Source organism: Schistocerca nitens, chromosome 8 (genome assembly GCF_023898315.1).
Source record: "Schistocerca nitens isolate TAMUIC-IGC-003100 chromosome 8, iqSchNite1.1, whole genome shotgun sequence".
NCBI classification, from domain to species: Eukaryota; Metazoa; Arthropoda; class Insecta; order Orthoptera; family Acrididae; genus Schistocerca; species Schistocerca nitens.
In genome coordinates, this window is record NC_064621.1 from 624,604,698 (window position 1) to 624,623,288 (window position 18,591).

At 37.5% G+C, this 18,591-nt stretch overlaps 1 protein-coding gene across 1 annotated transcript in view; it reads right to left on the reverse strand.

Moving 5' to 3' along the window:
- Window positions 1-18,591, reverse strand: part of LOC126198569 (neurobeachin) — a 1,606,419-nt gene that overhangs the window by 858,030 nt on the left and 729,798 nt on the right. The window contains exon 28 of the mRNA XM_049935000.1: window positions 4,167-4,289. Within this exon, the coding sequence (XP_049790957.1) occupies window positions 4,167-4,289 (123 nt within the window). The remainder of the gene's footprint in view (window positions 1-4,166; window positions 4,290-18,591) is intronic.

Below are 18,591 nucleotides of genomic sequence, written 5' to 3' on the forward strand. Positions count from 1 at the left end.
ACATCCTTTCGTCTTTCCCTCTCCTTCCCTCTTTCCTGATGAGGCAACAGTTTGTTGCGAAAGCTTGAATTTTGTGTTTATGTTTGTGTTTGTTTGTGTGTCTGTCAACCTGCCAGCACCTTCATTTGGTAAGTCACATCATCTTTGTTTTTGGATATGATATGGTTATAATAGAGGGAAACATTCCACGTAGGAAAAATATATCCAAAAACAAAGATGATGTGACTTACCAGATGAAAGTGCTGGCAGGTCGACAGACACACAAACAAACACAAACATACACACAAAATTCAAGCTTTCGCAACAAACTGTTGCCTCATCAGGAAAGAGGGAAGGAGAGGGAAAGACGAAAGGATGTGGGTTTTAAGGGAGAGGGTAAGGAGTCATTCCAATCCCGGGAGCGGAAAGACTTACCTTAGGGGGAAAAAAGGACGGGTATACACTCGCACACACACACACACTCACACATATCCATCCACACATATACAGACACAAGGAGCAAGAAAGGAGACAAGCAGAGATGGGGAAACAGACTGGTGGGTGCACTGGCTTTTGCAGTGCACAATGAGCATGAGGGGACATGAATTAGTAGGAGCTGTAGGAAACAGGTGGTGGAAATTGTTGAATGGAGGATGTGGGAACAGTAGGTTATCATAGGCTCAGGGCAGAATAATTTCTTGAGTGGAGAATGTGTTTCAACAACAACTCCCATCCACACAGTTTGAAAAAGCTGGTGATAGAAGGGATGACGTAGATGGCCCAGGTTGTGAAGCAGCCACTAAATTCAATGTTCTTATGTTCAGCTGCATGTTGTTCCACATAACATTTCAATGGCTGCTTCATAATCTGGGCCATCTGAATCCTCCCCTCCACCACCAGGTTTTCTGAACAATGCAGGTGGGAGTTATTCTTACAATACATTCTGCACTCCCAAAATTATCACAGCTTCAACCTCCTAATTCACTTGCCCTCATCCTCATAGTGTGCTGCTCTCTGCAAATGCAACCATCGGTCTTTTTCACTTTCTCTGTCCCTCTCCTCTTCCATTCCCTCACTCCCCCCCACCCCCCACCACCACCCCCCACCCCAATCTATCCCTCACACCCTCCAGACGCTGCACCTGGCAGCCTTGTCTGGCTATCACCTAGTACCTGCGTTCTCCAAGAGGCAGCACTCTCCCCAACCACACCCTGCTGTCCCTCCTCCTTGCCTGCCGCACTCCACATTGCTGTTTGCATTTGACATGACACCACTGCATTCTGATCAGAGCAGCCTGAGATAGCGGTCATGTGTGCGTGAGGTGTGCTTGCTTGCATGAATGTGTGTGTGTTTTTGTTTCTTTTCTGAAAAAAGCTCTGCCCAAAACCTAAACTGTAACAGTCTTTTCATTGTGCCTGCCTGAAATTTATCTGTGTGTTGAGTGGCACTGTATCCTCTTCATAATATTGTTGACATTCCTATGCAGATAGTTTGAAAGATCAGAAAAAGATTTAAGACTTATAACTTCCATTGCTGTTCTACTATACAACAGCCTGCCACGTACAATTTGGTAATTGTTAATTATGTGTACATGCACATTCCAATTTTGTAAAAAAAGACTGCAGTTACTGTGATGCCTATGCCAGTACAAAATAAATCAGACTCAAATAAAAATTACATAAAAGAAGAGGAAAACAGCTATATATCACATCCATAGGCACCTGACAATGAGAGTCCAGTCCATCATAACTCTTCCACATCATCTGGCAGCCTGAAGCCTAAAAACAGGCAACAAATACTGCACAGAACTTATCAGTAGAAAAGCAAGAAGAGGTGTACAAGCTGCTTCCATTTGCAGTGATTTGAAATAAACCATTAATTAACAGGTGCAAATTTCAATTACATAACACATCTCCATAAACTTAGAAAAAAATTGAAAATGTGGACATTTAATTTATTTTTGTGAACATATGTAGGAAAGCACGCATCTATCAGGATAAACTGAGGAAGGAGGCCAAGCAGCAGAATATTAGCATTCAGAACTAGAGAACCCTTCTTCTTGCAATAAAGATGTAAAGGAAAATTTGATTCTGAAATTGTTGTTCTGTACAATTTATACTCAGTTTTAGCACATTTGTCAATGCCATGTGTCCCTTCTGAAAAAAAAGGTAGTCTGGTTCTGAAAGCTGCAAACTACATTAATTATTCTTTATGTTTCATACATAAATTTTACACATCATAGAACTAAAACCATAAGAGACTATGTTCAGTCTCCTTTACTCCCTACTAGTATAAACAGAATTACCAAGATTGTGCTCATAACATTAGAAGGACAGACAATCTCCACTCTGACAAGGACTGTTTGGTACTCACACAAAAGGGGAGAAAGTACACCAGTATTAAAATATTCAATTCACTGTCTACTTATATCAGAGGTACAAGAAGTAATATCTCATAGTTTAAAAATAATTTAAAGAAGTATCTGCTTGACACCTTGTTTTGCTCTAGAGAGTAAAAAAAAAAAGAGATCTTTTATGTGAATCTCTCTTGTTGCACACAGAATTGTCTCCTTATTTTACACAATCTTTAAGCTATAATACTGCAGGAGTACTTAATAACCTTCTGCAGAAATATGTATTTCCTAGGCAGTCAAGGAAAATCAGTGTTGAACGTAACAACCCCTGGGAAGTTTATTACTGCAACAGCACTGTTATTGTCACTTATTCATAACATATTCTACAGAGTATAATATAATGGGATGGTTAAAAAATCTACTCACCAAGCAGTGGCTGGAGAAAATAAATATAAGAGTTAAGGAAATGTTCAAGCTCTTGGAGCCACAGGCTCCTTCTGGCAGAAGGGTTGAAGGGGAAGGAAGAGGGATGAGGGAGAAGGACTGGTGAGGCTTATGAAATGGAGAGAGTTACCACCTGGTAAGTGTCCCCTGATCCTGGGGTCTGGGCAACATTTCTGTGATTCTCCCAATTTCCTAAATCCCACCAGTCCTATACCTTCATTCCTCTTCCTTCCCCCTCAACCCATCTGCCAGAAGGAGCCACTGGCATTGCATTCTTAACCTTTTGCATGTGTTTTCCTCTGCTGCGGCTCAGTAAGGCTATTTTTTATCTATCCAATAACATTATAATCTATCCTTTTCATAACACTGTTTGTTGATATTCAAACCCGACACTCCATTGTTTGAAAAAACAATATTTATATGCCTCAGTATATATCCTAGTCTTTCTCATGTTATACTCATTATTCCTTATACGCATTATTAAGTGAAATATGATGGAGGCAACAGAACTGATGCATGATCTGCTCAAAATACATGTTCTCTAACTTTACAATGTTGATTCCCATTATGTCCCTGAATATCTCTGTTATACTTGCATACAGGCTTCACTAACTTGTCAGAACTCTATCAGTGTGTGTGTGAATTTGTTCTATGCCTGCTATCATGCCAACCCAATAACAACAGCACGTGTGTGTGTGTGTGTGTGTTTTGTCTATTGTTGACAAAGGCCTTACTGGCCAAAAGCTTTATTTGTGACAGCCTTTTTGTTGTGCCTTTCTGCGACTCAGCATCTCCACTATACAGTGAGTAGCAACTTTCTTTTTCATAATATTGTTACTTTCCATCCTGGATTTCCAATGTTTGATTGTTTAGTATAACTATGTTCAATGGATGTCTAACAGATAAAAAGGTATGCGTTCATACAAACTTGGATAATAATGCTTGAATTCTTCGGTAATGATTCAGTGAGTATGTAACAACTGCCAGCTAAGTGAAAAGCAATGTTTTAGCTTAACATTATCACTAAATTTTTTCGTATTTCTCATGCAATGTCAAGAAAACTTAAGAAATTATCTAAAAGCTCAACATTAATTAATTTTAATTTTGCATGTGGTGTTAGAGTCTTCGTGACAAAACTTACTTCATTCCTGGGATAACACTACACACAGTGAAGCTGGCCTGGGTTACATACACATTATGCTTGGCTATGAAAAAATACCAATGTATTTCATTCTAAAAATAGTTAATTCTAATTATAAAGCACTTGTTCTTTATGTAAGTATTATATGTCATTAATAGAAAGTAATACCCTTAAACAAAATTAATATTAGTAAACAAACATTAAAGGAACACAAAAGCACTAATAAAATAAGCATTTAGTAGAAGTTACCTTGTTAGCAAGCATGTTGGTTGTAGGAGCTCTGGTGTACCTCTGAATACCATCTGCTGGCTCTACATCATAAGGATGGTTAAGGGAGGAAGCGTGTGATGATGTTCTCGAGCGGGTGTTACCCTACAGTATTAGTAACAAGAGGAGAGCCATAGTACCATCCTAGCACATGAAAAACAAGATGTGTGGATACCTCAGGTATGAAAGCCAGACTGAATCTCAATAAAAAGAAAATTGAGGTAATACGGTTTGCTTCCAGATATCAAATCGCTATAAAAAGGTGTCCATGATTTCAATTGTATTTAACTTCTATGAGACAGTCAGAATAACACTACATTCACAGGCACAGTTACAATAACAAATTGACCACAAGGCATACATGGGACTACTGTAGTACTAAGCACTAATATCATAAGCAGTAGGCTACAAGAGCACCCATACAACAGTTTGTAGGGGGGAAGGGGGTCTGGAACTGGGGGCATGGGATATTTTTAATAGTTTGGAACTTATAAGTAGCTGTAAAAGTTGCAATTCTGACTCTGTCAAAAACCTGTCCAATACTGACTTTTAAATCATTTTATCTTTCAAGAAACACCTGACTACAATATATTTTTCCTTTCCCTAAGACCTAGAGTGGGGCCGTAGTCCTCTCTTGCCCCCAGGTGTGGGTGCCTTTGGTAGGACAGAAACTGTACACAATAAAATGTCATGCTTATTGCTATAAATATATCTGGAACAGCTGTTCAAGGAGCATCACATTCATAAAGCATTATTATTATGGTAACTCTGCATGTGCTATTCCACAATGTTATTTTTTTCAAAAACACTACATTAAATTAAAAGTCTCCAATATGTTCATGTTTTGATTTCTGAGGTTTCCCAAAAGTCATTCACAGACAGTGAATCTTCAAGTGTCCAGCTGAGTTGTTAAAGTTGATTTTATGCCTGACCTAGCAATCTTCTTCAGGTGCTAAGTGTAACTGCTTATTTGTTCTCCTTGTCTTTTCTTCCAATACTCTTTCATCTGTTCACCATGTTTTTTTCTTTCTGTCTTCTGCCTACTTCTGGCCAGTTTTCTTCACCCTCCTATCTTGCAATCCTTCCATATACAACACTTTTTCCCTAAACATTTCTCTGTCAGTTGTTTCTTCAGCTTTAATGTCTTTCCCTCAATCTCTCTCTCTCTCTCTCTCTCTCTCTCTTCCCCCCCCCCCCCCCCCTTCATGAATCCAACTTTCTTGATGACTTGTTATACCAAAAATATTTGAACATCTCTGAGGTTAATCTACTGTCTTACATTCAATATAAATGTCCAAAAAATAGATCTTCTTTTTCTCATTACTTTAGATATGTTTTCTGTGTTTTAATAAATTTCATTGTTACTTAGTAATTTGAAACCTTACATAGTTTTTGTGGGCCTAATATTTTCATAACAATTGCCTCTCTAGTGTTTTTAATTTATCCAAATTATGTTTTAACACTAGACATTATTTGCATATAGATATTCTGATTTCACTACTGTACTGTAAAGCTTTATTTCTGTATTTTTAAACAGGCATTTTGAATACTAAAAGTATTTCATTATATTGTATGCTATTCCCATTTTACATGCCCTTTCCTCTATAACAACTTCTTCTCAACCATTTTCTTGAATTACGATGCCAAGATCCTTAGATTTTTTAACCTTCCCAATTTGGCCATAATTCTTATTCTTCTAAAAGAATAATTTGTGTTATGGCAGATGTCCCCCCCCATGAACCATGGACCTTGCCGTTGGTGGGGAGGCTTGCGTGCCTCAGCATTACAGATAGCCGTACCGTAGGTACAACCACAACGGAGGGGTATCTGTTGAGAGGCCAGACAAACGTGTGGTTCCTGAAGAGGGGCAGCAGCCTTTTCAGTAGTTGCAAGGGCAACAGTCTGGATGATTGACTGATCTGGCCTTGTAGCAATAACCAAAACGGCCTTGCTGTGCTGGTACTGCGAATGGCTGAAAGCAAGGGGAAACTACAGCCGTAATTTTTCCCGAGGGCATGCAGCTTTACTGTACGATTAAATGATGATGGCGTCATCTTGGGTAAAATATTCCGGAGGTAAAATAGTCCCCCATTCGGATCTCCGGGTGGGGACTACTCAAGAGGACGTCGTTATCAGGAGAAAGAAAACTGGCGTTCTACGGATCGGAGCGTGGAATGTCAGATCCCTTAATCGGGCAGGTAGGTTAGAAAATTTAAAAAGGGAAATGGATAGGTTAAAGTTGGATATAGTGGGAATTCGTGAAGTTCGGTGGCAGGAGGAACAAGACTTTTGTTCAGTTGATTACAGGGTTATAAATACAAAATCAAATAGAGGTAATGCAGGAGTAGGTTTAATAATGATTAAAAAAATAGGAGTGCGGGTTAGCTACTACAAACAGCATAGTGAACGCATTATTGTGTCCAAGATAGATACGAAGCCCACACCTACTACAGTAGTACAAGTTTATATGCCAACTAGCTCTGCAGATGACGAAGAAATTGAAGAAATGTATGATGAAATAAAAGAAATTATTCAGATAGTGAAGGGAGACGAAAATTTAATAGTCATGGGTGACTGGAATTCGAGTGTAGGAAAAGGGAGAGAAGGAAACGTAGTAGGTGAATATGGAATGGGGCTAAGAAATGAAAGAGGAAGCTGCCTGGTAGAATTTTGCACAGAGCACAACTTAATCATAGCTAACACTTGGTTTAAGAATCATGATAGAAGGTTGTATACATGGAAGAACCCTGGAGATACTAAAAGGTATCAGATAGATTATATAATGGTAAGACAGAGATTTAGGAACCAGGTTTTAAATTGTAACACATTTCCAGGGGCAGATGTGAACTCTGACCACAATCTACTCATTATGAACTGTAGATTAAAACTGAAGAAACTGCAAAAAGGTGGGAATTTAAGGAGATGGGACCTGGATAAACTGACTAAACCAGAGGTTGTACAGAGTTTCAGGGAGAGCATAAGGGAACAATTGACAGGAATGGGGGAAAGAAATAGAGTAGAAGAAGAATGGGTAGCTCTGAGGGATGAAGTAGTGAAGGCAGCAGAGGATCAAGTAGGTAAAAAGACGAGGGCTAGTAGAAATCCTTCGGTAACAGAAGAAATATTGAATTTAATTGATGAAAGGAGAAAATATAAAAATGCAGTAAATGAAGCAGGCAAAAAGCAATACAAACGTCTCAAAAATGAGATCGAAAGGAAGTGCAAAATGGCTAAGCAGGGACGGCTAGAGGACAAATGTAAGGATGTAGAGGCTTATCTCACTTGGGGTAAGATAGATACTGCCTACAGGAAAATTAAAGAGACCTTTGGAGATAAGAGAACGACTTGTATGAATATCAAGAGCTCAGATGGAAACCCAGTTCTAAGCAAAGAAGGGAAAGCAGAAAGGTGGAAGGAGTATATAGAGGGTCTATACAAGGGCGATGTACTTGAGGACAATATTGTGGAAATGGAAGAGGATGTAGATGAAGATGAAATGGGAGATACGATACTACGTGAAGAGTTTGACAGAGCACTGAAAGACCTGAGTCAAAACAAGGCCCCCGGAGTAGACAACATTCCACTGGAACTACTGACGGCCTTGGGAGAGCCAGTCCTGACAAAACTCTACCATCTGGTGAGCAAGATGTATGAAACAGGTGAAATACCCTCAGACTTCAAGAAGAATATAATAATTCCAATCCCAAAGAAAGCAGGTGTTGACAGATGTGAAAATTACCGGACAATCAGTTTAATAAGCCACAGCTGCAAAATACTAACACGAATTCTTTACAGACGAATGTAAAAACTAGTAGAAACCGGCCTCGGGGAAGATCAGTTTGGATTCCGTAGAAATACTGGAACACGTGAGGCAATACTGACCTTACGACTTATCTTAGAAGAAAGATTAAGGAAAGGCAAACCTACGTTTCTAGTATTTGTAGACTTAGAGAAAGCTTTTGACAATGTTGACTGAAATACTCTCTTTCAAATTCTAAAGGTGGCAGGGGTAAAATACAGGGAGCGAAAGGCTATTTACAATTTGTACAGAAACCAGATGGCAGTTATAAGAGTCGAGGGACATGAAAGGGAAGCAGCGGTTGGGAAGGGAGTGAGACAGGGTTGTAGCCTTTCCCCGATGTTATTCAATCTGTATATTGAGCAAGCGGTAAAGGAAACAAAAGAAAAATTTGGAGTAGGTATTAAAATCCATGGAGAAGAAATAAAAACTTTTAGGTTCGCCCATAACATTGTAATTCTGTCAGAGACAGCAAAGAACTTGGAAGAGCAGTTGAACGGAATGGATGGTGTCTTGAAGGGAGGATATAAGATGAACATCAACAAAAGCAAAACGAGGATAATGGAATGTAATCGAATTAAGTCGGGTGATGTTGAGGGTATTAGATTAGGAAATGAGACACTTAAAGTAGTAAAGGAGTTTTGCTATTTGGGGAGCAAAATAACTGATGATGGTCGAAGTAGAGAGAATATAAAATGTAGACTGGCAATGGCAAGGAAAGCGTTTCTGAAGAAGAGAAATTTGTTAACATCGAGTATAGATTTAAGTGTCAGGAAGTCATTTCTGAAAGTATTTGTATGGAGTGTAGCCATGTATGGAAGTGAAACATGGACGGTAAATAGTTTGGACAAGAAGAGAATCGAAGCTTTCGAAATGTGGTGCTACAGAAGAATGCTGAAAATTAGATGGGTAGATCACATAACTAATGAGGAAGTATTGAATAGGATTGGGGAGAAGAGAAGTTTGTGGCACAACTTGACCAGAAGAAGGGATCGGTTGGTAGGACATGTTCTGAGGCATCAAGGGATCACCAATTTAGTATTGGAGGGCATCGTGGAGGGTAAAAATCGTAGGGGGAGACCAAGAGATGAATACACTAAGCAGATTCAGAAGGATGTAGGTTGCAGTAGGTACTGGGAGATGAAGAAGCTTGCACAGGATAGAATAGCATGGAGAGCTGCATCAAACCAGTCTCAGGACTGAAGACCACAACAACATGGCAGATGTCACATTTTCAGAAAGTATCACAAAATCTTCAGAAAATGAGAGAGAAAGTTTATTCCAACATTTTTGCTTAAACTTCCTAATCTTACTAGCAAAATCTTACACTCATTCTGTTTTTCATTCCATTTTTCGCTTCCTAGATCACCTTGATGCTCTCATAATAATAATAATAATAATAATAATAATAATAATAAGAAGAAGAAGAAGAAGAGTAAACATAAAAAATGAGTTCACTATCCTATATTTCATATTTTACCACTAGTAAGGCACTTCCCATACTTGTAGGGCTGGGTGATATATCAGTGGATAATTCATGCAGCTCCCAGTAAAGCATCTTTTTGTAGTTGGCTGATGGATGTTTTATCAATGACAATAGTTTTTAAGTGACCACTGAGATCTTTTGGCGCTGCTCCCAGTGTGCGAAGAACCACTGTGACCACTCTCAATGGACTAGGACAGAATAGTTATAGTCTGAGTTTCAAGTCCTCTCATATTATTAATATTATTATTATTATTATTATATTTTATTTGTTTGTTTGCTAACTCATTTATTTTATTTATTTCTTTTTTATCTACATTCCACCCTCCTGCCAATTTCACCTCCTCTATGTCTCACTCTCATTTCACTTTTCCAGTTTCTAATCATACCACTCATTTTACTTCTCGTTTCTCTTCCTGTATTACTTTCTGATTTTCTTATTATCAAATGAAATGATCATATGGCAGTGTTATGTAGTAGATGCCCTGTGGGGTTGTTCTGCTGCCTGCTGCAAGTCTTTCTATTTGATGTCACTTCGGTAACTTGTATGTCAATGAAGATGAGGCGAAATGATGAGGACAACACAAACACCCCGTCCCTTAGCACAGAAAATCTCTGATCCAGCTGGGAATCGAACCCACCATCTATAGGCAGCGACTCCAACTCTCGATCAAAGATAGCACAGTGCTTACCAAAATATAATCCTTGACCTCCGATTCTCCCAAATATTTCCCCTTCCCCTCATCCTTATAAAACGTGGGTCCCTCTCATCCTGAGGTCAGAAAGACCTCTCCTTTCAAATCTCCTCAATCCCTCCCTTTTCCTGTCTGACAAAGAAATTAATGGTTCTGAAAGCAATAGCATTTGGTGTTGTTGTCATTTCTGATGTGGCTGCTGCTGCTATCTTTGTTGTTGTGGTCTTCACAGCCCAAATAGTGGTTTGATACAGCTCTTTACACTAGTGTGTCCCATGTAAGCCTCACCTCCCCTGAATACCTACTGCAACTAACACAACTAACACACCCTGCTTACTATATTCATCCCTTGGTCTTCCTCTACAAATTTTTACTATCCCCTCCCCGCCTGACACATACACACTCTCTCTCTCTCTCTCTCTCTCTCTCTCTCTCTCTCTCTTCCCTCCATCACCGAACTGGCAATTCCGTGATGGCTTATGATGTTCGATTCAATGAGAATTCAATCGTTACTTGATCTCCACATCTAACCTTCATTATTCTTCTGTAGTGCCAAATCTAAAAGGCTTCTATTATCTCCTTGTCTGAAATGATAATTCCCCATGTTTCACTTCTGTTCAAGGCTAAACTCCAGACAAATACGTTCCGAAAAAGCTTTCTAAGACTTACATTTATATTCAATGTTAACAAATTCTTCTTTTTAAAAAATGCTTTTATTGCTATACGTAATCAGCATTTTATGTCCTCTCTATCTCAGCCAATCTCAGTTACTTTACTGTCCAAATAATGAAACTGATCAGCTAATTTTACTGTTTCATTTCCTCACCTAATTCTGTCAGCAACATTAGGCTACATTCCATTATCCTTGTTTTACGTTTGTTGATGTTCATCTTATACGTGCTTTTCAAGGCACTATCGATTCTATTCAAATGCTCTTCCAATTCCTTTGCCATCTCTCACAGAATTACAATGTCATTAACCAACTGAAAAGCTTTTGCTTATCCTCCCTGAACCTTAACTCCCTTTCTAAATTTCTACTTGCTTTCCTTCACAGCTTGCTCAGTGTACAGACTACATAACAATGGGGATGGGCTACAACCCTGTCTCATTGCTTTCTCAGCTACAGTTTCCCTTTCATGTCCTTAGGCAGTCTTAACTGTAGCCTGGTTTATAAATGAGTTGTAAATAACCTTTAGTTTCCTGTATTTCATCACTGCTACCTTCAAAATATCAAAATAATGCATTCAAATCAACATTATCAAAAACCTTCTCCAAATCTGCTAATGCTGTACACATGGGTTTGCCTTCCCCAAACTAGGCTTTTACCAGTTTTTCTATTTTACTGTCAATAATATGTGTTGGTATTTTGCAACCATGACTTATTGAACTAATGGTTTGATAATATTCACACCTGTCAGCACCTACTTTCTTAAGGTACACATAAAGTACAAAATACACTTAAGTGACAAAGAACCTACAATAGCTGCATGTATATTTTATGAAAAAAATTCCAAGCCATATAAAAAACTTAAACACTGTCTGCTTTCACACAAAAAGTAAGATGTCATCTGGTACCAGCCTGTTGCTACAATGTACAGGAGTTTTTAGATGAAAGTATACAAAATTCTTAAATAAAAGATTATTCTGAAAAGTCCATGTAAATAATGTTAAGACAGCATAATGGCAACTGTATGTATGCAAAATTGTATATAATTTTCTTGAATGTGCATGATACTACTTTGTGTAGCTATGTGAGTAGTTTTATTTACATGGTGTAAACTCTTAATCTCTTTTACAAATGACCAAAAAATTGTGTAAATCAGCGTTTTTTCTGCAAATACCAAATACTTTGTTACAGATCCATGTATATCCTGACATATCCAATATCACTACCAAAAGTGATCAAAGGATGATAAATAAGTAAATACACAAAAAACGTAATTACACTCTTCTTGAAATCTGAGGGTATTCTGTCCAATTCCAATGTGTCTGTGTAACTGAATGATATTACTGGCATTTATACATCAATCAAAAGCACTAAGTACAAGAAAGACCAAATTCCCATTACTTGTTTCTTGTCTCTCATTGTTCCTCTCTTTCTGAGAGACATCAATGCTATCCTAAATATTATTTGAATGATGATTATATATGTGCATTGCAATTCTATGCTACTAAGTGAAGCATTGGCTCATTATAGGCAACAGTAAATACAGAATGCAAAATGATAGTCTGTAAATATACTTGACTAGTTTACATTGAGGTGACAAAAGTCATGTGAGAGCAATGTGCACATATGCAGATGGTGGTAGTATCATGTACAAAATGTATGAAAGAGCAGTGCATTGACGGAGCTGCCACTTGCACTCAGTTGATTCATGTGAAAACATTTCTGACATCGTTATGGCCACACAACAGGAGATTTTGAATATGGGATGGTAGTTGGAGCTATATGCATGGGACATTCCATTTTTAAAATCATTATGGAATTGAATATTCCAAGATTCACGGTGTCAAGAATATGTCAAAAAATACCAAATTCCAAGCATTGGCTCTCACCTAGGGCAACACAGCAGCCGACAGCCTTTACTTAAAGACCAAGAGAAAGGCATTTGCAGAGACAAGCAATGCTGTGTGAAATACTGCATAAATCAATGTGGGGTATATGACGAATGTATCTGTTACAATAGTGAGGCAAAATTTGGCTTTAATGGGCTATGGCAACAGACAAATAATGCCAATTAGATTAGATTAGTTTACGTTCCATAGATCCGTGCTGAGGAGATCCTCGTGGATGTGGAACATGTCAATTTTTTTTTAAGCTGAAATAACAATACTAATAGTATGAATATATACATCATTTGTTTCTTTAAAAAAATTCGTCAATGGAGTAGAAAGAGTTGGCCACTAGTAAGTCTTTCAGGCTCCTTTTAAACTGATCTTTATTTGTAACTAAATTTTTTATGTTTACTGGCAAATTATTGAAGATGAGTGTTCCTGAGTAGTGGACCCCTTTTTGAACTGAAGTAAGTGCTTTTAAGTCCTTGTGCAGATCATTTTTGTTCCTGGAATTGTATGTATGAACTAAGATGTTTGTTGGAAAAAGAGATATATTATTTAGGACAAATTTCATTAATGAGTAAATATACTGAGAGGCAGTAGTTAGTATACCCAGTTCTTTGAAGAGGTTTCTACAGGACGTCCGTGAATTTACTCCACAAATAATACGTATTACACGCTTTTGGACTCTGAAAACTTTTGTTTGACTTGAAGAGTTACCCCAAAATATTATACCATATGACATTATGGAATGAAAGCAGACAAAGTATGCAAGCCTTTTCATTTTTATGTCGCCTATGTCTGCTAACACTCAAATTGCAAATACAGATTTGTTAAGGCGTTTCTGCAGTTCTGTGGTGTGCTCTTCCCAACTGAATTTATTATCAAGTTGTAATCCCAGGAATTTAAGACTGTCAACCTCTTCTATCTGCTCTTCTTCGTATTTTATGCATATGCTGGGTGGAAACCTCTTACAGGTTCTAAATTGCATATAGTGAGTCTTTTCGAAGTTTAATGTCAGTGAGTTGGCTTTAAACCATTTATTAATATCCATGAAAATATCATTAGCAGATCTTTCTAGAACTACGCTTGACATACTATTTATTGCAATACTTGTGTCATCTGCAAACAAAACGAACTCTGCTTCTGGCAGTGTAACTGATGAGAAATCGTTAATGTACACAAGAAAAAGCAATGGCCCTAAGATGGATCCTTGTGGGACACCACATGTAATTTCTTCCCATTCTGATGATGACTGATGACTTAATTCACTAGTCCCTTGCACTGACACCCTTTGTTTCCTGTTAGTGAGGTATGACTTGAACCATTTTGCAGCACTGCCCGTGACACCATAGAATTCTAATTTACTTAAAAGGATGTTGTGGTTCACACAATCAAATGCCTTTGACAAATCACAGAAAATACCTGCTGCTTGTAATTTGTTATTTAATGAATTAAGTACATTTTCGCTGTAGGTGTAAATAGCCTTCTCGATATCAGAAACCTTCAGAAATCCAAACTGTGTTCTTGATAATATGTTATTTGTGGTCAGATGGTTGAGCAGCTGCCTGTACATTACTTTTTCTAAAATTTTTGAGAATGCTGGCAAAAGTGAAATCGGTCTGTAGTTTGATGGTATCTCTTTATCCCCTTTCTTGAATAGAGGCTTAACATCTGCATATTTTAGCCAGTCAGGAAATGTCCCAGTTATAACTGACTGGTTACACAAGTAACTTAGAATTGTACTAAACTCACAAGAACATGCCTTAATTAACTTTGTTGATATTTCATCGTACCCACTAGAATGCTTTGTTTTTAAAGATTTTACTATGGACGTTATTTCTTTTGGTGAAGTGAGTGATATATTCATGTACTTGAAGCTATTTGTGAAGGCTAGTTTCAGATATTCAAGGGCATTATTTACTGATCCTGAAAGTCCCATTCTATCAGTAACGGATATAAAGTACTTGTTAAATAGATTTGCCACACTATGCCCATCAGTTACTAATGTGTCATCTACCCTTAGTGCTATTTGCTCCTGTTCCTTTCTGGTTCTACCAGTCTGCTCTTTCACTATATCCCATATTGTTTTTATTTTGTTCCCTGACATTGCTATCTTCTTCTCGTAGTGCATTTGTTTAGACGTCTGAATTACTTTTTTTTAATGTTTTACAGTATTCCTTGTATTTAGCTAAATCATCAGCATTGGAGCTATTCTTGGTCGACAGATACATTTTCCTTTTTGTCTTACAGGAAATCTTTATTCCTTGTGTAATCCATGGTTTTATTATAGACTTCTGTTTAATTTGAGTAACTTTTAGAGTAAAACAGTTTTCAAACATGGTACTGACATTATTGTTCATGAATGTGTTATATTTTTCATTCGTGTCATGAGCACTATAAACATCTTTCCAGTTCATATCTTTGAGCAGTTTTCTAAAACACTCAATTTTTGGTTGATTGACTACTCTCCTGTACTCAGATTTAGCAGTCTTGATAATCTGCTTAGAATTTACATCTAAAACAAGGAGCTACATGTCATGATCTGATAGTCGATTTATAACAGGTTTTATGATATGATTTTGTTCCTTTGATTTGTCTATAAAAATGTTATCAATGGCTGTCCTTGAGGATTTAGTGATCCTAGTTGGAAAGTTTACAGTGTGAGTTAGATTGAAAGAAAACATTACTAACTGCAGTGAATGTTTACTGGAAGATTGCATTAGAAAATCTGTATTAAAGTCACCAGCAATCAAAATTTCTTTGTTTCTTCCTGTTAAATAACCCAAAAGAGCTTCTAGATGATCTAAGAATAGATTATAATTTCCTGCAGGTGCTCGGTAAATAGTTATTATTATATAGTATCTGTTATGGAACTCTACTTCTGTTGCACATACTTCTAGATGCTGCTCTAAACAGAATTTATTAATGTCAATGTTCTTGAATTTATGGCAGTTTTTGATAAATGTGGCAACTCCTCCTCCATCCATATCTACTCTTTGTGACTTTGCTAACAGCACAACATTGTCTGCAGTGCCTCTCCTGGGTTCATGACCATATTTGTTGGTCTCTAGATGACTGGAAAACCATGGACTGATCAGAGAAGTCCCAATTTCAGTTGGTAAGAGCTGATATTAGGGTTCACGTGTGGTGCAGTCCCTGAGGAGCCACGGACTCAAGTTGTCGAGTCGTTGAGAAGGCAATGTGCAAGTTGGTGGTGGCTCCATAGTGGTGTGGACTGTTTTTACATGGAATGGACTGGCTCCTATGGTCCAACTGAACTGATCATTGACAGGAAATGGCTATGTTTGGCTACTTTGAGGTCATCCACAGCCATTCATGGACTTCATGTTCCCGAACAACGATGGAATTTTTATGGATGACAAAGCAAAACCACATTTCACCAGGCCATAATTGTTCGCGACTGGCTTGAAGAATATTCTGAACAATTCGAGCAAATGATTTGGCCACCTGGAACGCCCACCATTAATCCCAATGAGCATTTTCTAGACATAATTGAGAGGTCAGCTTGTGCACAAAATCCTGCACCATCAACGCTTTCACTATTATGGATGGCCATAAAGGCAACATGACTCAATATTTCTGCAGGAGACTTCCAACAACTTGTTGAGACCATGACTCATTTAGCTGCTCCACTACATAGAGCAAAAGGAGGTCCAACATGATATTAGGAGGTATCTCATGACTTCTGTCAAGTCAGTATATAACAAATACCGAAACTTTTGGAACCAAAGGGAGAAAGGAAATGCTGTTTAAAGCAAGGAAAGTCCTATATCCTGTAAGGTAAAAAGAGCAAAAAATACAAAAGGCAATTAGTAATAACTGACAACAAATGAAAGAAGTTATTAAAGGGATTTAGGAGTGTGGATCATCAAACAACAATTAAGCACTAATCATAAAAAATGACCACATTGTACATGATCATGCAGTATAGTATATATGGGTATCATCCACAGATCATGGTGCCACACCACAGTCAGTAGCACAAATTGATACAACAGACTTTAACGAGGGCTCGCTGCAATCCACAACAACATATGGGAGGCGCTCTTGAAGACCACGCACTCCCCCAGTACTGCAGAGCCCTCACACCAGTTCAAGACCTCAGCTACAGCAGTCAGGTGAACTTGTACTGCTGTAAATGTTGAAAATTGTACTTCAAGAGAACAGTTTGACAGTTTGTTACTCAGCGCATCAGGTGATGCTTTCCTCATCAATGACAGTTGTAAATTATGTAGTACTCCTGTGAAAAAGAAATGTGCTATTTTAAGCAAATCTTTTATACATATATGTGAAGAAGTGAATTAATATTTCATGTGTTCTAATCTGGTAAGTCTTCTGCCACAGCAATCGAAGAACCCGCAGTCTGGTCCTACTTCATTACACTGTTCTAGGTCCATTACATATTCTTAACAATAAAAATATTATAAAAGAATTTCATTTCTCAAATGCTCTGCTCAGAGACTTAGTTGTGGCCCCAACGGATGCTCAGGCACTAGTGAAACCTGCAGTGTATTTAAACTGCATCCTAGCTTCTACCAAATAGTAACTGTTGCCTTTTCTCATTCCATTACTTACGTATTAGCTTCAAAAATTTGCACTGTCATACAAAAGTGAGATGAGAAGTATAGATGGCAAAGACACCCTTAACGCTGTCCCTGAGCTACCAGTGAAGGTCAGTCTCTGCCAGCAACAAACAGGCATAACGTAAGTAACCAAATGCTTCCCAGTGGTCCTAGTCTCTGAAACTTTAAATGAGCAAATGCTCCCTTTGTGGTTTATCATGTGTTGTGCATTCGTAGTTTGTCTTTCCCATGCTACCTCTCATTATCTTGCCTCATCAAAAATCTCTTTCCTCTTAACAAAGAAAAAAGAATTTACTTTTGGAACTGCAAATAAAAACCAACAAACAGTTGTTCTGCACACTGCTCTCAAGTTTGGGTGAAAAATCAAATTCTGGCTGCTATCAGCCTTATTTTTCTTTTCTGTAACATCAAAAGCCTAAAATGCATAATTAATTTTGATTGTCAACAAAGACAATATCCCTATAAAAACTTCTTAACGAGTTACTGAACTTTGTGTCACAATGAACACAGATTAACAATAAAACAGGAATAAACAACTTGTTGCCAACAATTTCTATGCACCAAACTCAACTGTTGGAAAATGGCCACAAACATACCAAAATATGAAAATGTAATTACTTCATTTGTTTGGTTCTTCTCAAAGATTAGTCGTTTTAATTTAGTGTCATGACTGCTTACTTAAAAAAAGAAATTGGTCTTATAAATAACAGTATGACTTTGTTACATTCCTTCATAAGGACTGAAACAGAAAAAATTTATAAGGATTAGTATTGTCTCCTCAAAAACTGAGTTGCATATCCACAAGAAAATTAGGAATGTATTTAAATATTCTAACTGACAGTTAACTCATTTGTGAGTTTTCAAGCTTTCCCGGATTTAACTTATTTATTGTCTGGCACATAACAAACTGAGGAATTCACACATCTTTAATGTATAAAACAATGAAATACTTAAACTACTTTTCTTTAAAGAGAGAAAATGAATATATACAGGAAGTGAAAATGAAAACAGTTATTTCACTTTTGGAGAAATTTAGCAAACATGGAAGTCAGTAGCATTAAAATAAGTTCTAAACTTAAATTTTTAAATGTGCATGATATTAGTATTTTTTAAATAGCACAGATCAGGCAGGTACACCACTTTCACCTACAATGAATAAATTTCAGAATTAAAAAAATATAAAATCCCAATGAAATCCCATACCATTTAAATACACAGTAACATTAAGTTTACTCGTTAACAACACTGAGTGATAGCTACAGTAAAG